Source organism: Branchiostoma lanceolatum, chromosome 8 (assembly GCF_035083965.1).
Source record: "Branchiostoma lanceolatum isolate klBraLanc5 chromosome 8, klBraLanc5.hap2, whole genome shotgun sequence".
Taxonomy (NCBI): domain Eukaryota; kingdom Metazoa; phylum Chordata; class Leptocardii; order Amphioxiformes; family Branchiostomatidae; genus Branchiostoma; species Branchiostoma lanceolatum.
The window spans coordinates 16,068,679-16,096,595 of record NC_089729.1 but is presented as its reverse complement, the minus strand read 5'-3'; the positions used below and the strand labels follow the sequence as shown (position 1 = coordinate 16,096,595).

The 27,917-nt window shown below is 41.7% G+C and overlaps 2 protein-coding genes across 5 annotated transcripts in view; one reads left to right on the top strand and one right to left on the bottom strand.

Moving 5' to 3' along the window:
- The window catches only part of LOC136439663 (serine/threonine-protein kinase SMG1-like), a 72,431-nt gene extending 51,447 nt beyond the window's left edge, over window positions 1-20,984 (top strand). For 2 of the 4 annotated variants that reach the window (XM_066435163.1, XM_066435167.1), the window contains exons 46-75: window positions 479-598; window positions 960-1,228; window positions 1,663-1,836; window positions 2,641-2,740; window positions 3,444-3,516; window positions 3,761-3,828; window positions 4,622-4,726; window positions 5,277-5,362; window positions 5,626-5,779; window positions 6,077-6,170; window positions 7,083-7,181; window positions 7,939-8,057; window positions 9,084-9,164; window positions 9,929-10,114; window positions 10,943-11,033; window positions 11,191-11,318; window positions 11,854-12,025; window positions 12,586-12,749; window positions 13,240-13,662; window positions 14,051-14,227; window positions 14,561-14,685; window positions 15,447-15,525; window positions 16,000-16,125; window positions 16,478-16,576; window positions 16,896-17,013; window positions 17,476-17,554; window positions 18,154-18,236; window positions 19,143-19,316; window positions 19,525-19,631; window positions 20,023-20,984. In XM_066435163.1, coding sequence (XP_066291260.1) covers window positions 479-598; window positions 960-1,228; window positions 1,663-1,836; window positions 2,641-2,740; window positions 3,444-3,516; window positions 3,761-3,828; window positions 4,622-4,726; window positions 5,277-5,362; window positions 5,626-5,779; window positions 6,077-6,170; window positions 7,083-7,181; window positions 7,939-8,057; window positions 9,084-9,164; window positions 9,929-10,114; window positions 10,943-11,033; window positions 11,191-11,318; window positions 11,854-12,025; window positions 12,586-12,749; window positions 13,240-13,662; window positions 14,051-14,227; window positions 14,561-14,685; window positions 15,447-15,525; window positions 16,000-16,125; window positions 16,478-16,576; window positions 16,896-17,013; window positions 17,476-17,554; window positions 18,154-18,236; window positions 19,143-19,316; window positions 19,525-19,631; window positions 20,023-20,100 — 3,951 coding nt within the window. In that variant the 3' untranslated portion in view covers window positions 20,101-20,984. The remainder of the gene's footprint in view (window positions 1-478; window positions 599-959; window positions 1,229-1,662; window positions 1,837-2,640; window positions 2,741-3,443; window positions 3,517-3,760; window positions 3,829-4,621; window positions 4,727-5,276; window positions 5,363-5,625; window positions 5,780-6,076; window positions 6,171-7,082; window positions 7,182-7,938; window positions 8,058-9,083; window positions 9,165-9,928; window positions 10,115-10,942; window positions 11,034-11,190; window positions 11,319-11,853; window positions 12,026-12,585; window positions 12,750-13,239; window positions 13,663-14,050; window positions 14,228-14,560; window positions 14,686-15,446; window positions 15,526-15,999; window positions 16,126-16,477; window positions 16,577-16,895; window positions 17,014-17,475; window positions 17,555-18,153; window positions 18,237-19,142; window positions 19,317-19,524; window positions 19,632-20,022) is intronic. The other 2 variants (XM_066435164.1, XM_066435166.1) reach the window with 2 other exon arrangements.
- Window positions 20,985-23,140: 2,156 nt separating this feature from the next.
- On the bottom strand, window positions 23,141-27,263 carry LOC136439674 (uncharacterized). Its single transcript, XM_066435194.1, has 5 exons — window positions 27,014-27,263; window positions 26,019-26,159; window positions 25,177-25,326; window positions 24,442-24,643; window positions 23,141-24,111 (listed from the first exon to the last, which is right to left on the bottom strand). Exons 1-5 carry the CDS (start codon window positions 27,095-27,097, stop codon window positions 24,008-24,010), a joined length of 681 nt encoding a protein of 226 aa, XP_066291291.1. The 5' UTR covers window positions 27,098-27,263; the 3' UTR covers window positions 23,141-24,007.
- Window positions 27,264-27,917: the final 654 nt, after the last annotated feature.

Here is a 27,917-nt window from a genome sequence, read left to right as displayed (position 1 = left end):
ACAAGAAGAGTGCCGAAGGCATAAGCTTTCTAGGGCGGTTTGGGGGCATGCTCCCCAGAAAATTGTGAAAATCCAACCCTCTGAAATGACATTTCCTGCATTTTTGAGAGGATTTGAAAGTAAGAAATGGGAAATGTCAATAATAGTGCTGTTGAGAGGATGCATTGATCGTTCTTTTCGGGTGCCTCTGAGTTTATAGGGGAGTTCAACTGCCATGTGAATCTTGTAGATGAACATTTTTTTTTTGAGATGGCTAATTCTACTGCTTGCATGGTCTGATGAGTAAGCATTATGTGGTTGTGGCTTGCACTGTGGATAGAGCTACTACTGTTATTTTGCTACACCTCAGGCTAGTATGGTGATGAGTTTAAAATGTTCTTAAGGAATTGGTTTTAGGAAGCACTTCGGTGCTAGCTGTATCTATTGGTATAGATTCTCGTGGTGTAATCCTTAATAAAGTGCTCTTTTTTTGTGCTAGGTGGTTCACATTGACTACAACGTGTGTTTTGAGAAGGGGAAAGGCCTGCGCGTGCCGGAGAGAGTTCCGTTCCGTATGACCCAGAACATCGAGGCAGGGCTTGGTCCCACCGGAGTGGAGGTAGGTGTTCAGAGGAATAGCATGAAACTAAAGATTCATAATCTGATAAATAAGATAAAATAGAATAAAGAAAGGTTGTGATGAACTGATAAAGTTTTACTTTTTTAATTAGTGTTATGCAAGGTTACATCTTTAAAAAATTGAACAAGCTATATACTATAAAATTCAACTTAGAAACAGTACAGATTACTGTGTAGAAGATGGGTATATGTCAGTGTAGTGAGTTACACTTAAACCTTCTCCCGACTGCCTAACCCTGTAACCAATACAGAATGGGGTGCAAAATGGCTACTTCAGAGTGCTAAAGGTTAAATGTATCCTTATTCTTATCAGTTTGTTTTTTCTTGTTTTACCTTCAAAGGGTCTTTTCCGATTGTCAAGTGAACAAGTTCTGAAGCTGATGCGGAAAGGGAGGGAGACCCTCCTCACCCTGCTGGAGGCATTTGTGTACGATCCCTTGGTGGACTGGACCACCGGCCACGAGGGGGGATACGTTGGGGCTGTGTATGGGGGAGGACAGACATCTACAAATGATGCCAGGCAGAGCAGGAAGGAGATGGAGAAGGAAATCACCCGCAGTCTGTTCTCATCACGTGTGGCAGAGATGAAAGTTAACTGGTTCAAAAACAGGTACTTTTCTTCTTATATCATAAGAGACACTTTCCAAAATGCCCGGGAGATCTCTCAAACTTCTGCAATATCTACAAATCTAGGTGCATACTTTGTCTTGTAACTATGAGATCCATTGTATTTAATGTGAGATAGAAGAAGGAGAACTTTATTGCACGACAATCGTACACGGTACAAAGTACAGGTATGGCAACAACTATTAAACATATAATAGATAAGTCCAGCCTGTTCATACTACAAAATGTATCTTACGAATACACTGCCAGCCATGGTGTGGAATTTCTTATTCATACATGTATTTAGCTCTCTCAAATAGTGACTAATTTTTGTATGTTACCTGTATGTTAATGCAAAGTTTAGTTAACACATATCCAAAGCCCTTGAGGTAGGCAAGGCTCTGACCCAGCCTGTGATGGCGTACTTTCCCGTTCCAGGGACGAGATGGTTTCCGCCCTGCCGAGGCTGCAGGAGACGCTGGAAGAACACCTGGAGTCGCAGCGGCAGCTGCAGCAAGTCTGCAGCAGTAACGCCACCCTGCTGCAGCAGAAATGCCTGCTGGAGGCTGGTCTGCAGGACCAGCACCACTCGCTACATTCCCTACAACACAGGTAACACTCACTCACTCAAGCCAGAATTATTCTGTCAACTTCGCCAAAATAAATCCTTTGCTTAACCTTCCCTCTGCTGCCACCCTCATTAAATCAGGACCCCTATCGCTCCACATTACATCGCTCGCGAAAGGGGCCCTGATAATAACCGGATGTGAAATGTGTTTCGTCTTCGACCGCCTTGGACGTACAGTATTTACAAATTCTTTGGCACACTGGTAAACTCTTATATTGTCCTCTCTCTACTGTAACACGTAATCCGGTTGATTGATAGCTTCCCAGCGTTCTTTGCGCGTTTGCTTCCGATGAATGGAAGCAGACCCCTCTGATTGGCTGAAGCTGTTTTGGTGGCGACGTTGCCAGAACCATGTCTGGCGGCGGTTATTATCAGGGCCCCTTTTGCGAGCGATGTAACGTGGAGCGATAGGGGTCCTGATTTAATGAGGGTGTCTGCTGCCTAACTTAGGCTAAGCATAACCAATACAAATTTGGTGACAAACATCCACCTTCTTTGGCTGAAGTTTAATTTAACGTCATATAGTGCTTTGCAGTATTTGCTGTCATACCATAACCTGCTAATTTACCTGCTAATTTTTTCAGTTGCAAAGAAGATTTTACCAAACTAACGTTTTAAATCAATTGGGCTGGCTAAATGGAAATTTCTCACTGCTATAGACATGCGTTCATGCAGCCCTGTACTTTTTTGGTTAGCATTCTTTTAGAGTTACCCACTTGGAGTAATGCATGATTAAAACCTTATGGTGACATATCCATATTTGATGTTAATGGTATATCTTGTGACAGGTACACAGAGCACCAGAAGGTCCTACAGGTGAGGAACATGGTCCAGGAGGCTATCCAGGAGAAACTGAACGAGTGTGACCACTGGACAAAACAACATCAGGTCCGTCAGTCAAGATCTTACCCTTTAGTCTCCCATATGTAAACTCCATTAACATACATTTTTGTATATTCGCCATTTTGAGACTGGGTTTGAAAGATCTCTAGTCCAGCACCCCCTAGTATGCACAGTTTAGATGTACAGGACTGCATTATACTAGGAGACGTTGGGTTGGAGATCTGTTTGGACGTATCTTTTCGGGGTGGCGGAATCACATACCCTGGTGGAATTATGTTTGTAGTTGCTTGGAACATGTACTAGCTAAATCGATGTATGTAAAGGTAAAAGATTAAGTTAGTGGCCATTGCATCTTTGAGGACATAGGGGCAGGGGGTTGTTGCCCACGGTGTCTAGGGCATGGTATTGGAAGGCAGAGCCCATCCCTCTCCTTCCACCGCCTCTTACATGTACCTCCCCAACCAAAGTCAAGTACCCATTTTTACACCTGGGTGGAGTGAGGATAGTTGTGTAAAATGCCTTTCCCAAGGGCACAACACCAGTGGCATGTCAGGAGATTTGAATCCAGGGCTTCTGGGTTCTGGGCCAAACCGTTACGCCAGCACAACACCATTTACATGTACATATATGCCACTGAAGCCACAATGTATGTGATCAAGGCTACATTTGTTTATTTTGATGTTGCACGATTTTTGGTTGGAGATATTTAGAGTGTACTTAAAGACGATTCTTTCCTTACCTTAAACAGTGGGCATTGGTCATCTTGAAGGGTCCACAGCTGTCACAACTGTGTTCAGAAGTGTCCAACAGACTGGACCTCGGTAAGTCAGAACTGGTGTAGTTTCTTCCTCAGGCATCCATACCCCTTGTACACATGTAGTAGTGTTATGAAGGACACGTTTGTTAGCCAATGATGTTATGTGTTCCCCTTCAAATATTCATGTATTACAAATTTAAAGTGTTTTCCAACAATTTATTTGCATGTGCATGTATACAAAAAGTGTCATTATTAGCTGTATGGCTTTATTTACTCAGTCTGTTAACTACTATCTGTTTCCTACACAGGTGTTCCCAGCTACGTTTCTGCCATCAGCTTCCTGCAGAATGCTGGGCAGGGACATACTGTGACACAGGTGGGTTTTCAACTGTATCATGTTACAGGGCTCGAAATAGTGGGTGCATGTGCACCTGTGTGCACCCAAAATTGGAGCTGTGCACCTAATTTTTGACTGTGGGTGCACCAGTGCACTTAGATATTTTTGTACTATATAGGGTAAAGGTTCTATTGTACACTAGCATACAGAATATTCTTGAAATGTAAGTATCAGAAAAAGCAACACAATCTTTTGTTGTACTTTGTTTGAATTGGTTGGTTGAAATTTGAAATCTGGATAGAATTACAGATTGAAGTTTTAAGAGAGGCAGTAGTATCAAACTTACGTTTTGTTGACATTCAATTTTATCTTACGTGGTGCACCCAATTTTATTTCTATGAACCTAATTTTTTTGGTTGGGTGCACCAGTGCACCTATTTCTAAAAAAGACTTTCGAGCCCTGTGTTAACAAGTGTACCTACAAATGTACGGATAATGACTAGATATCAGACGATCTGCTGTAAATGCAGCAATTTTAGCGCTGGCTTTATTTCGCGATAGGAGAGAAAATGAGGTTTTCTGTGTGTTTGATGTTTGCGTCTGAAACAATTCTGTAGTACAGACTTCCAAAAACATGTATTTGCCGTATTTTAATTTCGTGGTGTGTGACCATCACGAAAACCGTGAAAATAAAATCACCGCAAAAGTTTCTACATTTACAGTATTTAATTTGATTGTAACTAACTCATAACTCAGACATGTGTTATTGATACATTGCTGTAGTATTAAGGACCTTGAAACCTAACTTTGTTGCCATTTTCCCATGTACAAGTGTGAACAGGTAGATGGTGAGCTGTCCCAGATGCTGTACCAGAGGCGTACTGTCCTGCACAGCTGTCTGGAGGTGCTGTCCACTTACAGCACCATTGTGGTACAGGTAGGACTGCACACAGCTTCGATGTGGCCTTCCAGCATTAGTAGTTATCCTAAATGGGCAAGCACTGACAGGAAGTTAGGTCAAAGGTCCTTTAATAGGTTATCAAAGGTTATCTCATTTCCTGTCCTCAATTTCCTCCTATACATGTATGCTATATGTAAGAAAATAGAAATTTTAAAAATGACAGTGACGTGTTGATGAAGGTTCAACATCCAGGTAATAAGATATGACAGAAACAGTTACTCAGGCAACTGGATAAAATTTTGAAATAGTCAAACCTTTAAGAAAGCATGCACTGTCTTTCGTCTAAAGGGAAGAACTTTAGATCAAAACTCTGAATGGATATGTTAATGAAGTGAAGACAACTTAGGATCGTTAAATAGAAGTCTAAGTCAAGACAAGGGTGGATGCTAAATATTAATAGCCCAGTAATAAACCCCTGTTGCTTTAGTTTGGGAGTTGATGTTGTTTGTCCAGTGGTTGGGAGTGCATTACCCTAGTGCCTGAAAGTTTGTGACATGCATTGTTGTATTTGCTGTTGTTTGCCCAGTTTCCGGAGAGCTACCGTGAACTGAACCGCTTCCACAGCTGGCACCACTGGCTACAGGAACTCATCTGTGACTTCTCCTCACACAGGTGGGTTTGGGTTAATTTACTCATCCTTGATGACCAATGAGCAGTCCCCTAGAGTCAGCCAATCAGAGCTGATTCTCTGATTGGCTGACAGCTGGTTAGAGGTCACACCCACAGAAGTGGAAACCTCAGCACGGTTTAGCAGAGCCTCCCCAAAGTATATTGTATGCTTTAGGCTTTTTGAGGAGAATGTGAAAAATAAGATAAAGAATGATAGATAAGATCAAAAGTAAAGATTTAGCCATCTTTCGAAATGTGCACTACAGGTGTCAGGAGATTCTGTCGCTGTTTGAGTCCAAGTATGGCGGGAAGGACATCACCTCTCACACCATGACATCACACCTGGTGTCTACCAACGAGTTCAAACTGCAAGGCTTCATCACCGAGGCAAACTCCAAACTGCTGAAGGTTCTTAATCTGGTTTGTATTGTGTAATGCATGCTAAATGAATTATATAAGATCTACGGGTAGCAATGAAATGTCTGCCTTGCATTTTAATCTGTTAATTTCAATGTTTTTTACAGTCTGTAACAAAAGTGTAATGTATAAAGAGAATTCAAACTCTACAACTGGATAAGAATTCAGAGATTTATTTTTGTGTAATGCTTTAAGACAAGTCAGTTTTAAGAAACAAGCTGAAAAAGGTGCTTTGCATGTTTTACGATCCAAACCTTAACCCTGATATGACACCTGTGTTTTTATACACTTCCCCAATAGTTGTGTGAGCGTCGCAGTCACGAGTGTCACGAAAGCTCTTCACTGGTCACAGCTGTCAAGGACACCTCATCCAACATCCAACAGTTCATCATTGGTAAGAAAACAGTTGCTGCTACATGTATGTAGCTAGGGGTGGATACTGGTTCGCTGGACCTGATTCAGACCTATATAACATCCAAGAACCGAGTCCAAAATACCTGAAAGCCAAAAACATGAGTAAAAAAAAACCTGAACAAAGTACATTTGTACAAATATATTTTTCTATTTTGTTTGATGAAAAGTGTTTTGAGTCTCCCTATGAGAAGAAAAGGCATATACAATGTAAAATAAGTGCAACATTCAAATATTAGATACTGGTTTGCCTTAAAAGTCTTCTCACCAAGAAACTTCTACAGTCATGCATGTCAGTCTTAATTTGCTATGCTTAATATTAGTTTAATAAAACAAAACATGTCAACTAGTAGACAGGATTAGGTCCAGGTTCAGGTCCGGACCTGAACCTAAATCTCTGGACCTAAACCTGGACTTGGACCTTATTAAGCTGAACTGGTATCCACCCCTACATGTAGCCCATCTTTGAATTAGAGACTGAAGCCAATGGGACTCATGCAAGGAAATGGGAACTTATGGCTATGGACTTGATTGTGTGAAGTGAACTCAAGTCAGTCGCAGTTGCAATAGGCAAGCTGTCGGCTTGGACAAAAGCTTAGTGCATGTGTCGATGGAAAAAATTTCGGGACTGCCAAAAAAACGATCATCATAAGCGAAAGGTGGTCTTGCAAACATGGTCAGTGGACCAAGTTTGACTGCATATTATATTGATTTTTTGTAAATGAACAGCAGAATTGAAGGCACTCACACTTAGTGTCACTATATGAAACGTTCTATATGTTGGCAAGCATTTGCACAAAATGTAATAAATGAGCTTCTAATAGTTTAGTACACAACTAAGTTCAATTGTATTTCCTGGTGGTAAAATTTGGTGCTTTTGTTTTTGTTTGTGCAGACAATGGAGTGAGTGGTGTGTCCGGCCTGACGTGCGTAGTCGTCACAGCGCTGTGTGCTCTGAACCGGCGCTGTCTGGTCATGGAGGGGGCCGCTGCAGGTAGACTGACGTTTTTTCTTTCTTTCTTTCATGTTGATAACTCTGAAACAACCTGTCTTTGGTATTGCTGAGGAATAATAGCAGTTAAAGTCAAGTAGTAGTAGTATTATTATAGTTACTGTAGTGTGTTTGATTAGTAGTATTACAGTAGTGTATTTGATTATACTTCTAGTTGGCTAGTCTTTACACCACGTTTCCAAGCGGCTCTGTCCAGCGGCTTCACCCTGGCGAGGCCGCATACCTTAATGTACTTCTTGACTCACTCCATACAAGATTTCCTTGGTCTAACACATCCTCTGTTTTTGCCTTGTAAGTTGTAAGGCTATGAATTTTTTTCAGTAGTACCGTCCCAGCAATACATAACTAGCTGTAATTTTTCATAATGTCGTTGACTCCATTTAAGTAACTCCTTTGTTCTCTAACCTATATAAAAAGTGACCTAAGGCCACACCAATTTAATTTCTTAGTTAACAAATTTTTATTTTCAATTTTAGCACACAAAAAAATCATGAAAACAGAAGGCTGGGGTGAAAAATTGCACCTGACCCTGTTCAAACCCTGAAACTGTGTGCACCAAAGTAAAAACATTCCTCTGAGATTCTGTTTTCATGTTGTTTTTCCAATCTAGCATTTTTTTAAATTTCTTATTTTATTCCGTTAACCAAGAAAATAAATTGGTGTGGACTAATCCCAGCTACGAATGTAGTGTTTTTAAGGCATCAACAAACAAATAAACAACTTGTTTACTTGTTTACAGCTGCAGGGGACAGACTGATGGACCTGACATCGCGAGACGGAGACTGGTTCTTGGATGAACTGTGCAGTATGAGTGGAAATGTCACTCAACTCATCACTGTGCTGAAGGAACACCCTCTGGTAGGCATTTTAAATTTTTTTTTTTTTTTAGTTTGTAAGAAGATATCTTGCCAACAATACTTTGGATAGACCCTTTACTTTGCTAAGGGATGATAGCCTGGGTGCCATTGTTGTAGGGCTGACCTTCAAGTTATGGCTGCCCATAGGAAAGCATGTTAAGATACACCGAAACAAGGCTTCATAAAAGTACTACCCAAACATCAATCTTAAAAATTCTTCTACACTGGAAAGTCACAAGCCAGGTTTAGTTCATAACCATGCAAAGAAAACAGAGGGTTGTACAGCTCAAACTCCAAGGAAAGCTGCCAGTTTCAAGGAAACCCTACCTTTGACCCCAGATTTCTGATGTATCCCTCCGCATGACCCAATAACTCACATCTATCCTTACGCCAACTAAAATGGCAAACTAAACAAATTTCAACCAAAATGGGAAAGCTAAGACCCTACCTGTTCCCTCTAACCAAAAAAGTCTCCAGATTTGGCAAAAAATCTCAAGGAAAAGAAAGGTTTTAAAGATTTTAAGTAGTGACTATAAAGGAATTCAAATGTTTTGCACTCTACTGCACAACGCAACTTTGGGGTCACCCCTATAGCAGAGAGTATAGGAGCCGCGAGAAAACTAACTAGGATGGCACCCAGGCTAAAGGGATGAAACTGTAAATGCAGAAATGTTTGCGGGGATTTGATTTCACGGTAAAGAGAAAAAGGAGTGTTCACGGTGGTTTTGAGTTCACGATTGAAACAATAATAGTGCTGCAGTCACACAATGGAATGTAAGTTTGCGGTAAAGAGTTCACAGCTTAAACTGCGAACATAAAACCATCGTGGACATTTCTGCATTTGTTGTAATTTGAAAATGATTTGTGATTAAAATGTGACAGTGTTTAAATCTCAGATTTGAGACTAGCTCATAATGATAGCCAGTGGCTAGCTGGACAGGCATTGCTCAATGTCAGTTGAACAACTAACAAGAGAATTAACGTGTTAAGCTGCAAAGTTTGTAAAATCGCCAAACGTTTGTTACAGCTGCAGTGTGCTGTGTCAGAGGTCGCTCAGAACAGCATGAATGCTGTCTTCACAGCAAACAAGGTCTACAACAGCCTCCAGGTCAGTGCTGTCATGTTTACTTAACCTTCTCCCTGCTGCCTAACTTTGTAACCAATAGGGAATTGGGTGACAAACAGCTACTTCCGGGTGCTAAAGGTATAAATGCTTATTCCTACTGCCTTCAACTTGATAACATTTCTCTCTAATGGTTTTTTGCAGTAAAAAATCTGACTTTGTATATGACATTTTAGTTTCAGTGGAGTTAGGATTATTATCAGTTGGGTGTTACAGATCGTTCAGTGTAATATAACCAGCTGCTGCTGTGCCGCGTGCCTGCGAAGCTGGTGTGTTATGCCGAATGGCGGTTATACGGCTATATAGATAAAGATATACAACAGATACAGTTAGGAGATTCAAATGAAATGTAGATTTAGACCTTAAAGGATAAGTTTAAGATTACCATAAATGCATTTAAGCTTGCATGGTTTTAATTTTGCAAGAAAGATGACAAGTATGCCTTGGAGTTGTCAGGCTCTTGATTCAATAGGTTTCCTTCCACAAAATTTTACTCAAAGAATAGCATGATTGTATAATACTTCAAGAAAAAAGGATTTTGTAAAGGCACGCTTCCTACCCATTTCATGAAGTGGTCTGTTCCACAACCATTTGATACAGCAGATACAAACATAGCCTGTTACATTCAACAAGTGGGGGGGGGGGGGTACGAGAAAATGGAGTGTTTTTGAGTTGGTTTAGTGCTACAGAAACACAGGCAGAAACATTTCTGCATTGACAGTTTAATATAGGTTGTGTGTTTCCCCCAGGATTTGAATGGTAATTTCCGTTCCATCATCCTCCCCGAGGCGATGAAGTTGATCCAGTGTGAGGACCCGTCAGCCATGGCCCTGCTGGACTCACTGGAGGGTCTGATAGAGGATACCGGGATGCCACTGGATGCACTGGTGTCATCACTACAGCTGCACCTGAGGAAGGTCACTGTGGGACTTGAGGTAGGGGAAAGGAATCTATTAGTATGCGTTTGGTTAGAGCTGTGTACCTGAACAAATTTAAGGTACAGATACAGGTACACAGGTTTAGGTACAGGTCCGGACCTGAACCTGTACCTAAACTACTTGTTCGGAAAATGCTAGATTTTCAATAGAGACAAATTAAAGCATGTTTCAACTGGTAAAAACATTTGATTGTGCTAGGTATTATTTTTATGAAAACTCAGATGAAGATTTGACTCCAGCCATGCAAATGTGTTTTCTGTGCTTTAGAGTGGCTTTAGAGCACTGCCACGGTACATGTAATTTCATAGCAATTTTATCTGTCAAAGTGGCCATCCCGAGTCAGGTCCAGTACTGATACAGCAGGGTCAGGTATTTTGACACGGTACACAGCTCTACGTTTGGTTGTAACATCTACAGTACATAATTCCACCAGGGTAAATATTTCGGCTACCCTGAAAAGATACGTCCAAACAGATCTCCAACCCAACATCCCCCAGTATACTGCACTCCTGTATATCTAAACTCTGCATACAAAGGGGAGATCTCTCAAACCCACTTTTTCAAAGTGGCAGATCTATATAACCCTGTGGATTAATGTTAATGTGAAGAACATCATTTGGAAGTAATTTCAGACAGATTATTGATAGTTTTCCTGAATGTATGAGGCAGAAATAACTTTGTCACTGTTTCTAAGTCATGATGCTCTTAGCTTTGAAGTCCATGTATGTCTAGGTCTTTGTAAATCTTTAGAAGAGTTTGATAGCATGGAAACCATTATCAATCTCGAAGTAAGTAAAGTACATGACTATTTTTCGTTGTTTGTAGGTTGATGATTACAATGACGTCTTGGCCATTGCGGAGACTCTGCGGCAGAAATACGAGAGACTTCTACAGCCTGAAGAGACAGACACTGCAGGTGAAAACCATGTCTTCCAAATCCTTTCCTTTAGGTCACTGATTTCTATCTTACATATTGATAGACTTAAAAAAGTAACTTTGCCGCCAGCTTATTTGTTGGTTCTCTTTATTGTGAGCTAACAAAATACTTAAGTCTTGTTTTTCTTTTCCCCCAGAAAATGGCTTGCGACCTGTGACCCCTAACATGACCTCTGGCCAGATGCTGCTGGTTGGGTTCAACGGCCTCTTCACTATGGTGGAGACTGAGCTGAGCAGCCTGCTGCACCTACTGGACACCTTACAGGTAACACCGGTACTGCACCTACTGGACACCTTACAGGTAACACTGGTACTGCACCTACTGGACACCTTACAGGTAACACCGGTACTGCACCTACTGGACACCTTACATGTAACACCGGTACTGCACTATGGTGATGTCAGCCTGAGGAAAACAGAAAAAAAATTTGTCTTTTTACATGTATCTGTTTTTATTCAGGTTATTAACAAGATTGGTATGTGGATACTTCAGGTGTATAACTGAGAAGGTTAATTTGTTAGTGGTCATTTTAATTGGTCAGTTTCTTGGTTGGTCAGTCGGATAGTTGACCAATAGGTCAGTCTGTTGGTAGGTGAATGAGTGGGCTGGTTATTCTATTGTCTATAAAGGCCATTTGATTAAAAATGATTCCTACGCTTAGAAGAATGCCTGTGGAAATTTTCCCTCTCTGAATTATCTAACTTAGGTATAATTTCAGAACTTAGATTACGCAAAGACATCGCATTTTTTGGTTCTTGGTCAGAAAACAGCCCTTCTCATGTGACATTTTTGGTCCTAGGTTCCTGCGGAGTGGCGTAAGGTCGACGTTGTGCGTGAAGCCCGCGGGATGCAGGCGTCGGTGTTCAGTGAGACGACGACGCAGCTCCTTTGGGACATCTTCCTGGTGAAGAGACTACAGGCCATGCAGGACTACTTCAACCTGTGCAAGAACATGGCTGCAAGTCTGACAGGTATTCGCACTTAACCTTCTCCCTGCTGCCTAACTCTGTAACCAATAGAGAATGGGGTGCCAACAGCTACTTCCGTGTGCTAAGGGTTAATATAACAAGACCAGCAGCTGCCTTTGGACATTAAGTTTTGACTCAAGCCTTGTGCATTACTAGTGACAGAAGTCATGTCACTCATAACTTAAGTCGTGTCTTGACACATCCTGAAAGATTTAAGTCATTCAAGGTTTCTAACTTAAGCTAATTGATTAGTGTACCAGAGGTGGTTCTTCATGGCATCTTCTTTCCATTGGTTGCTATTGTCCTGATCTTTCTTTTTCAAGGATGTTCGGCTGAATTCTGTGATACAAGCTACATACCTTTTTGGCATAAGCCTGAAGCGTCAAACCTCTACACTTAAAAGAACCCAACACACTTATCGAGAAGACTAGGGGTGACCCAGTGTGCTTGGACAAAAATGTGAGCCGTAGCAAAGCCGCATTGCACTACCACTAGTTCCATAAATAAGCATCATGCTTCACCTCAATTGAGGATGACTGCTTTACCTTTTTTTTCTGCTGTAGCCACCACCTATGACAGTGCAACACCCTCACCAGGCCTGCCAAACGGACACATGACCCCCTCCAGCACAGGGAAGGGGACCCCGGACGGACCCATGCAGCTCCACAACGACGACCATCTGGTCAAACCTATCAAGAGATACATCGCAGACTTTGTCAGGCAACTGGTTCGTACTTCTTATCTTTCTAGATTCGTCAAGATGCTTTCAAAACTTTTTTTAAATCAAATACTGCACCGTAATGAAGGACAAAGGCAGGTTTTGCTAGTCGACACTTGTCACTAAAACCTGAAGGAAAAAAAGAAAGTGATCTTGATCCAGTTTAGCTCACTGAAGAGCTACTCTTCCACTAGTTTGGTCATTACAGAGAAGAAGACAGACACTATATGTACAGTATTAACAGGCTCATTGTACTGGGGAAACTACCCTAGCTCTCTTCGACAAGCACAATGAACAGAAGACTACGGCTTAACGCCCCGTCCTAAAGACTGCAACCCTTTCCGGTAGCGTGCATGTCGACACAGCCGGAATCAAAATCAAGACTTCTAGTTCTGGAGGCAGGGCCGCTAACCACTGGAGTACACCACTATGCTCTCATCTTTGTATTATCATATGGAACCAGAAAGGGAACCCTGATGTTGTATGCTATATCTTGCAGGTGATTGGATACCCCTCACTGTCGCTAGGCTACACTCTCTGTACGTTCATCAACGCCCTGGGAGTGGACATAGTGGCAGAGGTCAATGCGAAGGACGTCGGCGCGGAGTCCAGAGTGTCCATCGACGACCTGGCCAAGCTCGCCGTGGACCACAACCTGAGGAACAACAGCTTCACGCAGCCGCTGCTGGCTCAGGCCTCGGCTCTGACCAGCTCGCACGACATCGCATGGAGGAAGCACGACTTGGTGAGACGCCTGGACGTGAACATCAACCAGTGTAAAGCGTCCGTACAGAGGGCACAGCTACAGCTGGCACGCTATCAGTGGTACCATGAGGACACCCTGCTGCAGACCGTCCACCACAGCGGGAGCTCGTCGCTCATCACGCCCTCCCGGGCCTCCGTCATGTCGGACCTCAGAAAGGTTCTGTAAAGTCATCAATTTCCTCAAATCTTGCGGTAGAAAGGGAAAGGAGGTTTTCATGGTGTAGTTTGCGTTTGAAATGATTCTACAGTAGAATTACAAAACACATATTTGTGGTGTCATGATTTCTCACTAAGAGGTCATTATGAGAACCATGAAAATAGAACCACTGTTTATGAGGAAATTATCATCATATGTAGGAAAAGAGCTCCTTTAAAAAGACACTGTATATATGAATCAGCAAGAATAAAGAGTATATTTGCTGACATTGAGTAGTATTGAAGTGCCATCTTGCTGTTGCTCTTATAAATGCAGTCTTGCCATGTTCTGCTCGATGTTATACCTGTCGTTCACAATACTCATACCTTTACATTATGTAACTGTACAGTATGTGCAGACGTTGGTTCAGCTGGACAGTGCTGTTGGGTCGGTACAAGAGAGAAGCACACAACTAGAAGCAGGCATTGCACAGAGGCTGAAGTGGGCTGCGGGCGCTAACCCCTCCCTCCAAACCATGCTGATGGACTTTGAAGAGGCACAGAACAACAGGAACACTCTACTGATGGTACATAGGATTAATAGACCCACTATTTGTTAGCAAATGCTAAATATTTCTCTAACCATATTTGAAAACATTGTGATTATGGCAATCTATGATGAATGTAATGATGTATAAGATGGACTCTGCTGTACATGTATGCATGCATGTACATGTAGTGTCTGAAGAATCTGAAGAAAAAGAAAAATGCAGTGGCAACTTTGACAAGTTTTCCTGGTTAAAGGTAGGAATATAACTGAAAAAGGACACTTGCTTTCGCATAACTCTATCTTTCATACATTGACATTTTCAGTTATATTTGGGTACTGGAATCATAGTGTGTAATGTTGTCTTACTCAGAACGAAGGACGGCGTGCCAGTGACGTATGTAAGCTGTGCAATGCTGTCCTACACTTTGAGGCTCTGCGAACACGGACACCAGAGGCTATGCAGGCAGATGGAACCTTTCTGGCACTCATCAGGAGGTAAACCCCCCTCTTTTTAAATGTAACAGGCTATGTTTGTATCTGTATCTAGTGGTTTTGGAACAGACCACTTCATGAAATGGGAAGCGTGCCTTTACAAAATCCTTTGTTCTTGAAGTATTATACAATCATGCTATTCTTTGAATATAATTTTGTTAAAGGAAACCCATTGAATCAAGAGCCTGACAACTCCAAGGCATACTTGTCATCTTTTTTATGTGCATGTAGATGTTTATATGTAGGCCAGATTTGGATATACTTGTGAGCAAGGTTAAGGTAGCAGAATGCAGTTTTCGGCCTATGGGGGTTTCTATAGTTAAGGACCACAAAGTGACCCACATCGACGTGGATAAAATCATAGTAGGGTACCCTACAAAATCACGACAAAGAATATGTTGAAGTCGAGGGTACGATGTACAAAATAACTGAAAACCAAAAATGTTATGGTTTTATAACAATTTGATGGCCACTTTGATATAGGGTCATGCGGGGTCATACAGAACTGCAGCAGACTCACCTCGGCAGGCAGCTGCAAAGGTCACGCGCATTTATACGCCGAATGGGAAAACAATCTCATTCCTCATTCAAACCATCTAAAAGCCCACAATTATACTGCCATACAGTAAAGTTTGTGAAACGTTTTTACACACGGTTCAAGGTTTAGGGCACACTATTTTCTTACCGCTACGTCACAGACTCCGGGGGTCGCGGCGAAATACTATGTGCTCATACCTTAATTGATGATTTGTTTTAAATGACAGGTGTGAAGAGAGCTCCCGACTGTTGGAATCCTGCACCACAACAGTCGCTGACATGGAACAGGCACTCATACAGATGCTGGTGGGTGCTATACATATGAAAACAACAAACAAAAACATTCTGAATGTAGGCTTATAATGAATCGTATCGAGATTATACAATGAAGAATTGTGCATCTTCATGAAGTGAAAAAAAGAGTTACAGTTGTAATTGTGATTTGAAAAATAGATTGAATGCTGTAGATTCTGTCGTTTTTGTTTCGCTTTGGTAGTAAGTCCAAAAGTTTTTGATTAATAGTGGATGATGTTGTGTATAGTGCTGTATGTGTAAAAATCAACGCAATTCAGCTTTTATGTAACGCTGCAAGGTTGATTTAATAAACTGAATTGAATTGAATTGAATTGAATTGAAAAGGTCATGACTTTGAGTCATTGTGAGCCCTTAGGCCCCCATGTGGTCTCACTTACATGTAGTGGCTTCTATAGAGAAGAATTCCCGCGACTCTTTGCGTTATGCGGGCTGACTACTACATGTATATAACTCCTGTTTGCGTAGCCTCCCAGTCTGGAGCAGCCAATCGGAGAATCGTGGTTCCACACGCTACACCAGCTGGTGGTACAGGAGATGTCAGTACAGCAGAGCAGGACTGCCGAACAGGAGATGGGCGTGGAGACAACCAGGGTACGTCACAACCATGGTCAGGGATGCCCTCTGGCAATGCAATATAGTACTGCACTGCCGCATCATCTCAATAAACACAACCATTTTCCAGGATATATACAATGTATATAGAGAGAGCAAAATAATGTGATTATGCATAATGGACTGCTTTGGTCATACCTTATTTTTAATGTTAATACTGAATACATACACTTGTAAGAAAACACTAAAAGGTTGAAGACATCCAATTTTTTATCAAAGTGCACACATACAAATGTGCACTAAATGCATAGTTGCTATCAGAAACCTTCTTATATGTATGGTAAAGTTCAGGTGTGGTGTTTGGAATAATTTGATTTCTGTGTACATGCAGGAACAGCTGAAGTCAGAAGTGTCCTCTGTCAAGGGCGTGCTGACTGTTCACCACAAGCTGCTGTCTGATGTGAAAATCATGCTCAAGTCCATGGCTAAGGTATAGCAACATGCTGTCCTCTAACAATGACTGATTTGTGACAGCTGGACCTTTGAAACTTTCAATAACGACTGTGTTCTGACAGTTATAAAAAAAATGGAATTCCATTCAATATTATGAAATCAAACTTCCTGTGATTTTTGCTTGGTTTACTACTATGTTTTTCCCATAATCACATCTGATTAATAATTATGTAGAATCACCACCAGACATAACTTTCTAGTTTCAAGTTTGTGATAATGCCATGAGACGATATTTCTGCTATACCCCCCTCCCCAACATGTCTGCCTTGAGTGACATTAACTGCTGTGTTGCACAGGAGGACGAGGCGAGCGATGCTGACCAACAGGAGGAGAGCAGCAGGATCCGACAGTTCATGGGGGGTTACCGGACGTACTCGGAGATGTTCACCTCACTCCTCATGAACATATTGCAAGGTCAGGGTCATTTATGATTTGAATTATATTGATTGACATTTTTCCACCCAATATTCCTGATGTGTTACCAGAGCTGTCTCCTGGACCCGTCCCTCCCAAATTTGCTTCGGTTCATTTGCTTCATGTGACATTCCATCCAGTCCATCCCAAAAGCCTTAACCTTTTGACATGAAATTGATGAAACTGTATTTTTGTAAGCTTGAAATAATTGCTTTTACAATCAAAATCAACAAAATGGGCTCCCAAACAGTGAATGGGACAGAAAAAAAAATTAAGCTGGAGACAGCCCTGTGTGCTACATACTACGAAAGGAAAATTTACCTAGAATAGAGGACAGTAGAGTACAGTAGAGTACAGTAGAGTACAGTAGAGTAAAGTAGAGATTTGGAATACAAAGGCTTTGAAAAATGAATTTTGTTGCTTTCCTGTTGATTGTAAGACTCATTTGTTCCTGTACCTCAGGCTGCTCTGGGGAGGAGAGTGCATCTCAGCTGTCCCAGGTCGGCCCCACCATCACATTCCTTATCGACCAGACGCACAAGTAAGTCTGACAACTCTCACTAACACACAACAGGAGACAACAGTCATCCTTAAGCCCCGTCACAAATAAGAAATTCAGCTCGGCCAAGTGTTGGCGAGCTTCAAATGTGCATTCGGCCGAAGTACGGCCGACGTCCTGTCGATTATTCGGGCTTCGGGCGATTTTTAGAAATAAAAGTTGATTCAAATATTGGCCTTTTACCAGGTTAGTCGATACTGACTTCGTCCATGTCCAAGAGATGGTACCATCTCATGGGGGATTTTTAGTTTTTAGTGTTTTCATTGAGATTTTCATTGGAAAATACAGTCGACGCTCGGGCGATTTTGAAATTCGGCGAGCTTCAGGCGATCTACAAAGTCGGCCGACGCTCGCATGAATTGTGACGCCGGCTTAAAGAACACTGGTCATTTATCTACTTAATATTAAGTCGTTAGTACCTCTGTGAAAATGGAGGTATTGTTTTCGGTCTGTGTGTGTGTTTGTCTTGGTGTGTGTCTGCAGTTATTTGAATATTGAACACTGACAGGATGTGAGGTGGAAGATGGTGTAAATGGAGATTGGCAAGATGCGAAAGTAACTTTTCATCTTTGTTGTTGTAGGATCTATGATGAGCTGGTCAGCTTTGCTACCCCATTGGTTACAAGAAAGGAAAGCACAGAGGCACAGACTCCTTTTGCTACAGGTGAGACAGCTGTTTGTCGATAAATTGCTGCCGAAATGCATGTATACTGGCGTCGCGGTGGCGCAGTGGCAGGGTGTTTGGCCCCAGAACCCAGAGATACTGAGTTCGAATCCGGGGTTCCCTGATTTGTCCCGTTGACGTTGTGCCCTTGTGAAAGGCACTTTACACGACTTTCCTCACTTCACTCAGGTGTAAATGAGTGCCTAGCTTTGGTTAGAGACGTCCCTCGGATAGGACGTTAAATGGAGGTCCTGTGTTTGAGGAGAGCCACACCCCGAGATAACCCACCGCACTTATGGAAAAGAGTAGGGGTCCTTCCTGGTATGAGTGGTTCAAAACCGACAGTCCTATGGCCGCACATGGGGCAAGTGTCGTATTGAGGTCACCTGTGCGCCAAATGGCAGTCGCTACAGACCCTTGCGATCTAGCCCCTCCAAATGTGCGCTCCTCGCAATTCAGCCCTTGGCTGCAAAGAGAGAGTATTCGGCCAACCCAATAATAAAAAAAATACTGCTAAGGGCTAGGCTTGTGAAGAGAAAGTTTGCAAAGAGAAGAATTGTAGACAAAATAATAAAGTGCACAGGATTGCATAGAGCCAAAACATTTTGTACCTGATAAAGGTTATTTGCACAAGCTATTGAAGTTGAAAAATTTGCGATTCTGCCATTCTAGTGTGTAAAAATTGTTAAAACTTCCTGTAGAAAATAACATGATTTGCTGCAAGAAACGAATGTGTAGTGACTGTCGCTATTGCAAAAGCAAAAGGCTGTTAAACTTTACCTTTACATGCATGCAGTATTTTTAGTGTTATAGTGTTGCCATGATAAACTGCAATTTCTTAAGACTGCCATCAAGAGAATAAAGAGTTGAGGAATTTTCTTGATTTTTTGTTCACACACTTTGTAGTAGCAACAAGTCAGAAGAAAGCAGACCGTAACAGTTCCCCAGGGCCCTCGGGTAGAGCAGTGTCGCTTCTCCAGAAGGACTCCAGAACATCGGGGACTCCGCCTGGCTTCGGCAAGGGACCAGGCACGCCCAAGAAGACTGCAGCTGCCATACGCGATCCTAGAACAGGGAAAGGTACCATAAGGGCTCCACCCTCTTATCATTGCCAAAAACCTTTGGAACCTTTGTAGATACAAGATCGACATGCCATTAACACATTACATCTGTGTTGTTGTTGAAAATTATGTTTTACGTGTATTTTTGCATTTCATATTGGCTGTAGGATGCAATGTGTGACCTATCATCATTTCCTAAGCTGTTTTGTTGACTTTCGTCTCCCCAGCTCTCCAGGAAAGGAATTCCTACGCAGTGAGCGTGTGGCGACGCGTGAAGGCGAAGCTGGATGGACGTGACATCGACGCCTCTCGCAGGATGCCCATTGCTGAACAGGTAATCTGGCAGTTCTGCGTAGCCAACCATTCTTGAAAATTTTGTAGTCTTGGATTAGCCTCTGTTGCAGACTTCTTCCGGCTGTTTTCATTTTCTAAGTTCCAGTTTTAGTATTACATTTTTTTCTTGTTGTTGGCCGGCCAGCAATTAGAAAAAAAATGTAATAGTATAAAAACAATAGCTTGAAAAAGAAAACAGCCGGGAGGAGTCTGCATCGGAGGCTAGTCAGAATGACTGTTTTTGCTATTACGTTTATTTGATGTTTTCATCTCAGAATCCCTTGCTTAAAACTTAAACTTTAAGATTTTCTGGAAGGTGAACTGATACATGTATAGCTGCACAGATTTCACCAGATCCAGGATGAAGTTTGTAAATGTTGCTTTCAATCCAGGTGGACTTTGTGATTAAGGAGGCTACCAGCACCGAGAACCTTGCCTTGCTTTACGAAGGATGGACGCCATGGGTGTGACGTCGCAGGAAATGGACGAAGCTAGGACGAATCAGTAAAAACGAAGCCCGTCATCACCGTCGGTCTCGCTCGGGATGGCGCAAACCTCGATCGCAGTCAGTGCATAAAGGTAGAGGACCCGTGGATCGCCTATCTTTATAGACTGCTTTGTACGCACGACCGAAATATGGAAGACTGGAAAAGCAAAAACGGCCAACCGTGCCACACAGGGTTGGTCCGACGCCCACCGTGGGCAGTGCACTTCATAGCTTTCTCTAGAAAGGGTCGTGTTGATACTATGAGATCTCGTGTCTTAAGTTTCTGGCTTGCGGGGCTCAAAGCTTCCTCCTCACAGAAGTTCGCCGCTTCAGAGGGGGAGGGGGAGTTGCCAATCGGGGTTTTGAAAGATCAGTTCAAGATATACTATACCCAGGACAAGCAAGCTCTCTAGGTATAAAAGCTGAAAACGATGTGTGGGAGGTCCAAGTCCTTCGGGGGAACACTAAGCATGTGTGACCCCGGGGGACAACACACGGCTGTACTTTGAAGGTAAATTTCTGTGGTATCGTCGTCGCCCAATGCCTACCAAGTGCTTTACAGCACTGCATTATGAAGTCCCTTAGATGGGAACTAACTTGAAAAAGGGAGTTGTAAGCTGTTAATCAGACATAGATCCAACCTGTACTCCTCTAGTCATTGTCAGTGATAGCATTAAGACCCTTCTTACTTTTAAGTTCAGTGTTCTTCACACCATATACTATGATAGTGACGCTGTATATTTCAGCTGGTCATACCTACATGGATGATGTGTGTAGGCTTCCTATGTAGTCTTCAGAGGGTTTATTCTTCCCTTCCATTGTTTTGTTACTGTTCTTTGTTCCCGCCAATTATTATACTTGCACTTGCAGTCGAAAAAAGGAGAAAAAAAAGTGAAGCTTTTTTTATGGTAAGGGAAGTGAAAAGCAGATACACTGTGTGATACAATATATAAACTAAAACGTTCATGCTGTAGTAGAAATATCTAAGTCACTACTGCTCATCTATGCTTTTTTATATACAATATATACTGTAGAAGTTATAACTTTGTTTACATTGGTGGGGACTCTTGTACCTATTTCGTGTAAGTGTAGTAGAAGTTGTTATGTATGTACCGTAGTAGTGTTTATGTTGATTCTGTATGTGAACACACATTGGCACACACAGAAATTACCTAGAGAATGCATTTGCAGCGACATCTACAAAAGTCACCACCTAGTAAGTTGCATCTAGAAAGGACACTATGGCATTTGTCTTGACTCCACTCCAGAGGAGTTGCCAAAAATCAGAACTCCAAGCCACCAATGTTTGCTCTAGTAATACTTTGACTTTGAGGGAATAAATGTTGGCCAAACGGGCCATGCAGGGGTTTTTCTAGAAAAATCAAACAAGAGGGAGCTCGAGCACACACAGGCAAGGGAGCGAATTCTATGTATTTATAGAAGAATCCATCACTGAGTGAAGGCTGTATGCTGGGAATTAAGCTAAAATCTGAACTTGACAAGGGGGCGCTGGGCTGAAACAAGAGGGTGCAGTGCCCCACTTTCCTGATTTAAATGAACCCCTGCCATGTAAAAGATGTGTTGACCTGGCCATCCTTTCGCGGCCAATAGTTTATTCCATGTCAAAGTATCACAGACAGGAGTTAGACATGTAATACCGAGACCAGTATTGGATACAGTTTTTGAAAGAAGCACCATTATGATAGAGAAAGATACAGGGATTAGATACAAAGAAAACAAGGAGAAGAAGAAGAAACAGTAGACCCCAGAGCCTACCAGTACCAGCCATGTTGATTTGCACAATGTCCATGTACGTAAGCCAGCTTTGATACAAGGACCTTTTAAACCAGCTTGAAAGTTGAAAGTCATCTGACTGTTCTCCAATCAAAGCCAAGACAGGTTTGTATTCTTTGTTCTGATTGGATTATAGTCAGAATGAGTGACTTTAAGCTGTAGCAACTGTTATAAAGTTTGTAAAACATATATAATAATGTAATTATAGTACCTATCACTGAGAACTTTCACTGGAAGGTTTGAAAGGTACCATATCAAAACAGCCAACCTAAACTACTTTAATAGAAAGCATTTACATATGTTGAGATTTCTTCATGCAGGTTATTGTCAGATTGCTTTTCCGTGGCTATCAGTTTTTATGTTATCAGTCATTTGTATTTAATTAAAGGACACAGTAGAAAGAGATGGTAGAATGAATGAGGACCTTTGAGTTTGAAGGCAAAGTCGGGGTTGACAATGTCAATTGGCAGTACACAGACAGGGAGAAGTAGTAAAGAATGGTGGCTGATATCATTCAAACAATGGCTGAAAACAAATACTATGGTATGGTGATTTTTGTGTGTGCTATATGTTTTTATATCTCTACATGTATGCAAGCCATATACACCGTAGTAGCTGTCATGTGTTTGATAGCCAAGACTACATAAAGTGTATTTCTTGTTTCTTAGTGAGTGCAACATAACTTAAGTCGAGTGTTGTCAAGGGCTGTTGTCTGTGGTGTTTTAGCACAGCTTGGCTTGGGGTTTTTTTGTATTCTATACCAGACAAAAGCATGGAAGCTTGTACATGATGCTGAGAAGAAAGGACTTGGCATGTACAGTTGGCATTTATTGTAACTTGCCTAGTCTGCAAACTTGGAGTCTTAAATGTTTGTAAAGCTTACCTTCAAACCCTTAGCTTGTACCAAGAAGGGTTTGAATGGCTTTCAACATATGTTAAACATGTCATGCACTAAACTGATAAATGTCATCTAGATTACGTTATCCCAAGGAGGTTATAACCTCCTTGGTTATCCACATTACTGGTACTTTTTCAAGCAAGCCACAGTTGAACTATTAGCAAGCTTCAACAGCCACAAATCTGGCTTATCAAGATGTGTATGCTCCATCTTTGGATATGAATGAGTTGTAAAATTAGATGTATGTGTACATTGTATGTAGATGTACTCTCAATGATATGTTGTCTTATTTGCTATATGTGCTACCAATAAAGCTAAATGCACCGTCACATATTTTGTTGAAATTCTGTTTTATTTCATTGTGTCTCTTTTTGTATAAGCTATTTTATAAAACATTATCATCAGTCAAAGATACAAAATGAACCTCCAAGAGGCAATTCTGACTTGATTGGTGTACATGTCCTTTATTTTGTTCCAATTGGTCTGGTCAGAATTTGTAGCACAAAAAAAAAGTTAACTTAAGGTGTAACCTTACAGTACATGTACCATATTTTTAGTGAAAAATGCAGCATATAAGATTTATATCTCAAATCTTTCTGCAAAAGTGCAGCATTTCAATCCTGATAATAGCAGCAATGATATACAAAAATATAGATATCCCTTAGGCCACACCATTTCCTTGGATCTCAGATATTTCGGAGCAAAAATCTAGCAAGAAAATAACTGGGAGGAAAACCTGAATTTGACAATATTCACAATAAGCCTGTACCTTGGCATACTTGGTTCTATTGATCTAGGATGTGGAATTCACTTTCTTTCAGACTTTGTTTTCATGTTGTCCGAGTTCAGAATTTTTTTCTTAAATCTGAGAAGTTTGTGCAGCCTTTCGCTCCTCTATCCCAGTAGTCATATATTTCTGTATCGGACGGAAACAGATGTTTGTATAAACTGTACAATATTGTCACCGCCGTACCTAAAATTATAATTTTGGCATAACATACTAGCCATTACTAGCACATTATGTCATTACATTATAGGATATGTGAATCTCACACCGCCACAAAAGTGACCGCTGGCAGGAATAACTGATTCATTTACTACAAGTCCCATGCTCTGAGCATTATCTCTGAAGAGTTCAATGCTTGTTTGAGTCTGAAAGACTTGTGGGTTAAAGGTCATCTCAAACAAGATGCAGAGGTCATCCTAAGAGCACCCTGCTGTTGTTGGCCCTGATGTGGTGAAGTACCCTATTCCCTGATGTACGTTGGAAACTCTCCCTCCTCCCGGGGCCGAGGGAAGCTCCTGAAAAGAAGAGAAAGGTTGGTGAAATAAAAGCTCATTAATGTTGTGCCCCCCTCCCCACCTTCAATGACAGTCACTCCACAGTTGCAGAGGTGTAATATAATTGTATTGTGAACCTGAATGAGCAAAATGATCTTAACCTTCTCCCTGCTGTCTAGCTCTGTAACCAATAGGGAATTGGGTGCCAAATGGCTACTTCAGAGTGCTAAAGGTTAAAGCACATTTTAAAGGGATGGACAACACAAAATACTGAGTGTTCTGAAATAGCATTAACTCCACTCTGACAAATTGAACTGTTGAAGGAAGCCAAGCTGTAGTTAATCTGCTAACCTGATAAAATGTTGTGTCGCTCCGGTGCGGTTGTAACCCTGGGAGCTCCCGGCCCGCGTAGGTGCCCCACCTTGTCGTGGATACGTGCGTACGTTGTCCAGTAGTCCAGTGACTGGCTCGGGTTGACCAGAACCCGTCTCATGTCGAACCCTCCCCGCTGGTTGTGTCTGTTGATGTTGGAAGGTTCATGTTCCACTGTTGCCTGTTTTAAGTACAGAAACACCAATATTTGATGATTTGTAACCCCGCATTTAGAACGAACTATCTTCCACTCAAAAAACATGACCATAGCATGTTCAGAATACAAGATATCAAAACCGGAAGTTCCGCTGCAGTACCATAGCAAGTTGCTAGTGGGTCAATCATTTCTAGGTCTCATAAAGACCTACCCACCTAACAAATATGGAGACCAGACATTCTGGAGTTATCATGTTCATAGACAGACAGACACACACACACACACACACACACTCACACACACACACACACACACACACACACACACACACACATACAAACGCTATGCAAAACATAACCACACACACACACACACACACACATACAAACGCTATGCAAAACATAACCACACACACACACACACACACATACAAACGCTATGCAAAACATAACCTTCTCTGCGAAAGTAATAACAAAATGGCCATTTGGTGACCAAAGTATCATAATTTAATAATCAGCAACTATAACTAAGAATCATGACAAAAATTCAAGACTTACTGGAACAGTTGGAGGGATAAGAAAGGCATTCCTGTGATGGGTGTGGTGGTACGTATCCTTGGTAACCTTAAGGTCTATCTGTGAAGTGTGCATGGATGGCATCTTGGCTGGACGACTGACCGGGGGTAAGACCTTGTCACCACTGTGGAACTGAAAATGATATAAATGTGGAGGGGGTTCGTCATTTAAAGATTTTCCCTAAAAAAATATATACATTTTTGTACCCTGATGCAAGGAAACTTTCTGACCTACTAGAATGTGCCACTAGGCACAATGTGATCAACAGCAACAACAGATACAACATAAGATTAAAACATTATGAGAGCTTAAATCATACAAACACAAGATTATCAAAGAATAACTCGAGGCTCCGACTTAATAGTATACTGTGAGAGGTCGGAGAATTCAAGCACACAACCGTACTCGATGAAATCTCTCAAACAACTGTTTTATTCAAATGATAGAACGGGATCAGCCGTTCTATGTTCGAACGGCCAGTCCCGTTCGATATAACGACTTTGCTCGTTGCGTGGAACAACGCTCGAGACACAACGACTTTGCTCGTTACATTCTTCCACCAATGTGAGAGGTCGGAGAATTCAAGCACACAACCGTACTCGATGAAATCTCTCAAAGAACTGTTTTATTAAAATGATAGAACAGGATCGGCCGTTCTATGTTCGAACGGCCGGTCCCATTCGATATAACGACTCTGCTCGTTACATGGAACAACTCTTGAGACACAATGACTTTGCTCATTACAGTATACGCTAGCAAGACTGGGGCAATGTGGTATGATGTTACATGTAACTACTAGCTACTGATATGACATTGCTATTTACATGTTTGACAGTAGTCTTGTGGTCCGACTTGAAGGGGTTTTTCTCCAGTGTTAGAGTTGATCGGTGCATGGGGCGGTACCCCTTGGACGGTGAGATGGGGGGTCCCTCCAACCTGCCATGGAAGGGAAGGTCTGACAACACCTGCAACCACAAAGAGACAAAACATCAGTAAATACTCCTAGAAACTCAACGAGACATTATGGCTAATTGGTACAGGAAGTCAATGGGGTTTGTTATATAGTCTCTAGGTCGCTGAAAAATAGTAGAAATTGTCCAGATATTGTTAGACAGATAACATGCCAGAGTTAGCCGGCTGGGGAGTACAGTTTTGCAACCTAGGAATGTTATCTGTCTATTTGGTCAATTTCTACTGTTTCCAGCGACCTGTGGAGCCTAGTAGAGACTAGGGTTTGTATCTATCTGTAAAATAGTGTAAGATTTGGTCTATATGGCTACAGTGAACGGTTAAGCATTCAACTCTGACCATGCATAAGTGTCATTGTAGTGAATAAGTTTTGTTTGCGATAGCTGAGAAGACTGTGGTCCATGTGGATTGTTTTTTTGTTCTCATCTATCATTCCGAGGGTCTTAAATTGCTAAGCCAATTGTCCACTGGCGTTGTGGTCATTTTGATTATTGTACGGTCTGGAAGAAGGAATATTCCTAACTTAAAGTTCTGTGCATATCAACGTTACTGTCTCTTAAGCACGTTACTGTCTCGTTAAGTACAAAGTTTGCAATAAGCGAGGGCCACGTTACTAGATTTATTTGGTAAACAAATTTGAGGCTCTGTCAAACCGGTTACACATCCAAGCAAGCCCCGTTTTATTTTAAAAACGCAAACTGAGCGTCCCGCCAGTTGCCCTTAGCGAGTTCAAAAGCTCCCTGAGATGTAGAGAAGTCATGTTACATCGCCTAATGACAGGACAAATATACTAATAATTTCTTAATGAGCTTGTTGCCCCAAGAATTTGACCTGATGTTGACCGACTCACCGTCATATTGTCCCCGCGGTTTGTCAGAACGGTGGAAGAGAACGTTCCCTGCCCGAACCCTGTCGCTGATTCCGCCGCTGTCATTTTAAAACTCTTTCCTACACACACAGGGAGAAAAACCCACAAAGTGGCCGATGAAATAGATTATCTGTACACAAAGGGAGACATATTGTCGTCCCGTTACCATAAATAACTTATGAGGGGATCAACTCGCCACAAGCTTCTGTTGCTAGGAGACCGGTCGGTTTGATTACTTCCTTTTGGGCGGGGTCGCATGCCCTTCCGCATAATGTAGAGCCTAAATCATTTTCACGTTTTGTTTGGGATTTTGCAGTCAATACATACTTTAATCGCCAATATTAATTTACTGATATAATTTAGCATCAATCTGGCCAAATAAAGTTATGACTTTGACAGATTTGACAAACTTTTTGGAAGCGGAAGACTACAGAGATCTTGCAGGGGTCGCCCTTGCCAGAGAAACGTCGCAAACCGGGCCAGGTGGTTTTACGACATCAACAGGTGTTTTTGCACCTGTTACTAGTACCTTGTGAATTAGTATCTAGTGTGTCGGCATGGTAAAGACACACCGCACAAAATCAGAAAAAATAGAAAAGAAGCATGAAACTTGAGCTTATTATTTGCCAATGCCGTTGAATTATGACGTTACATTAATTCATAAATGAAGTAATAAAGTTAGGCAATATTATATCCCAGGCTAAAATTCATATCTACCAACAGCAATACTAAGATATTGATTTGATGTTATTATATTTGCCTCTAACACAGAGTACGTAAGTGCCGTAACCGCCGAATTCCCGAGTGGAACCGCTTTTATCATACCAAGCCAATTGCGGCCTGTATCCTTTGAGTTTGGTGAAGTTGACCATAAATTTTCAGCAAG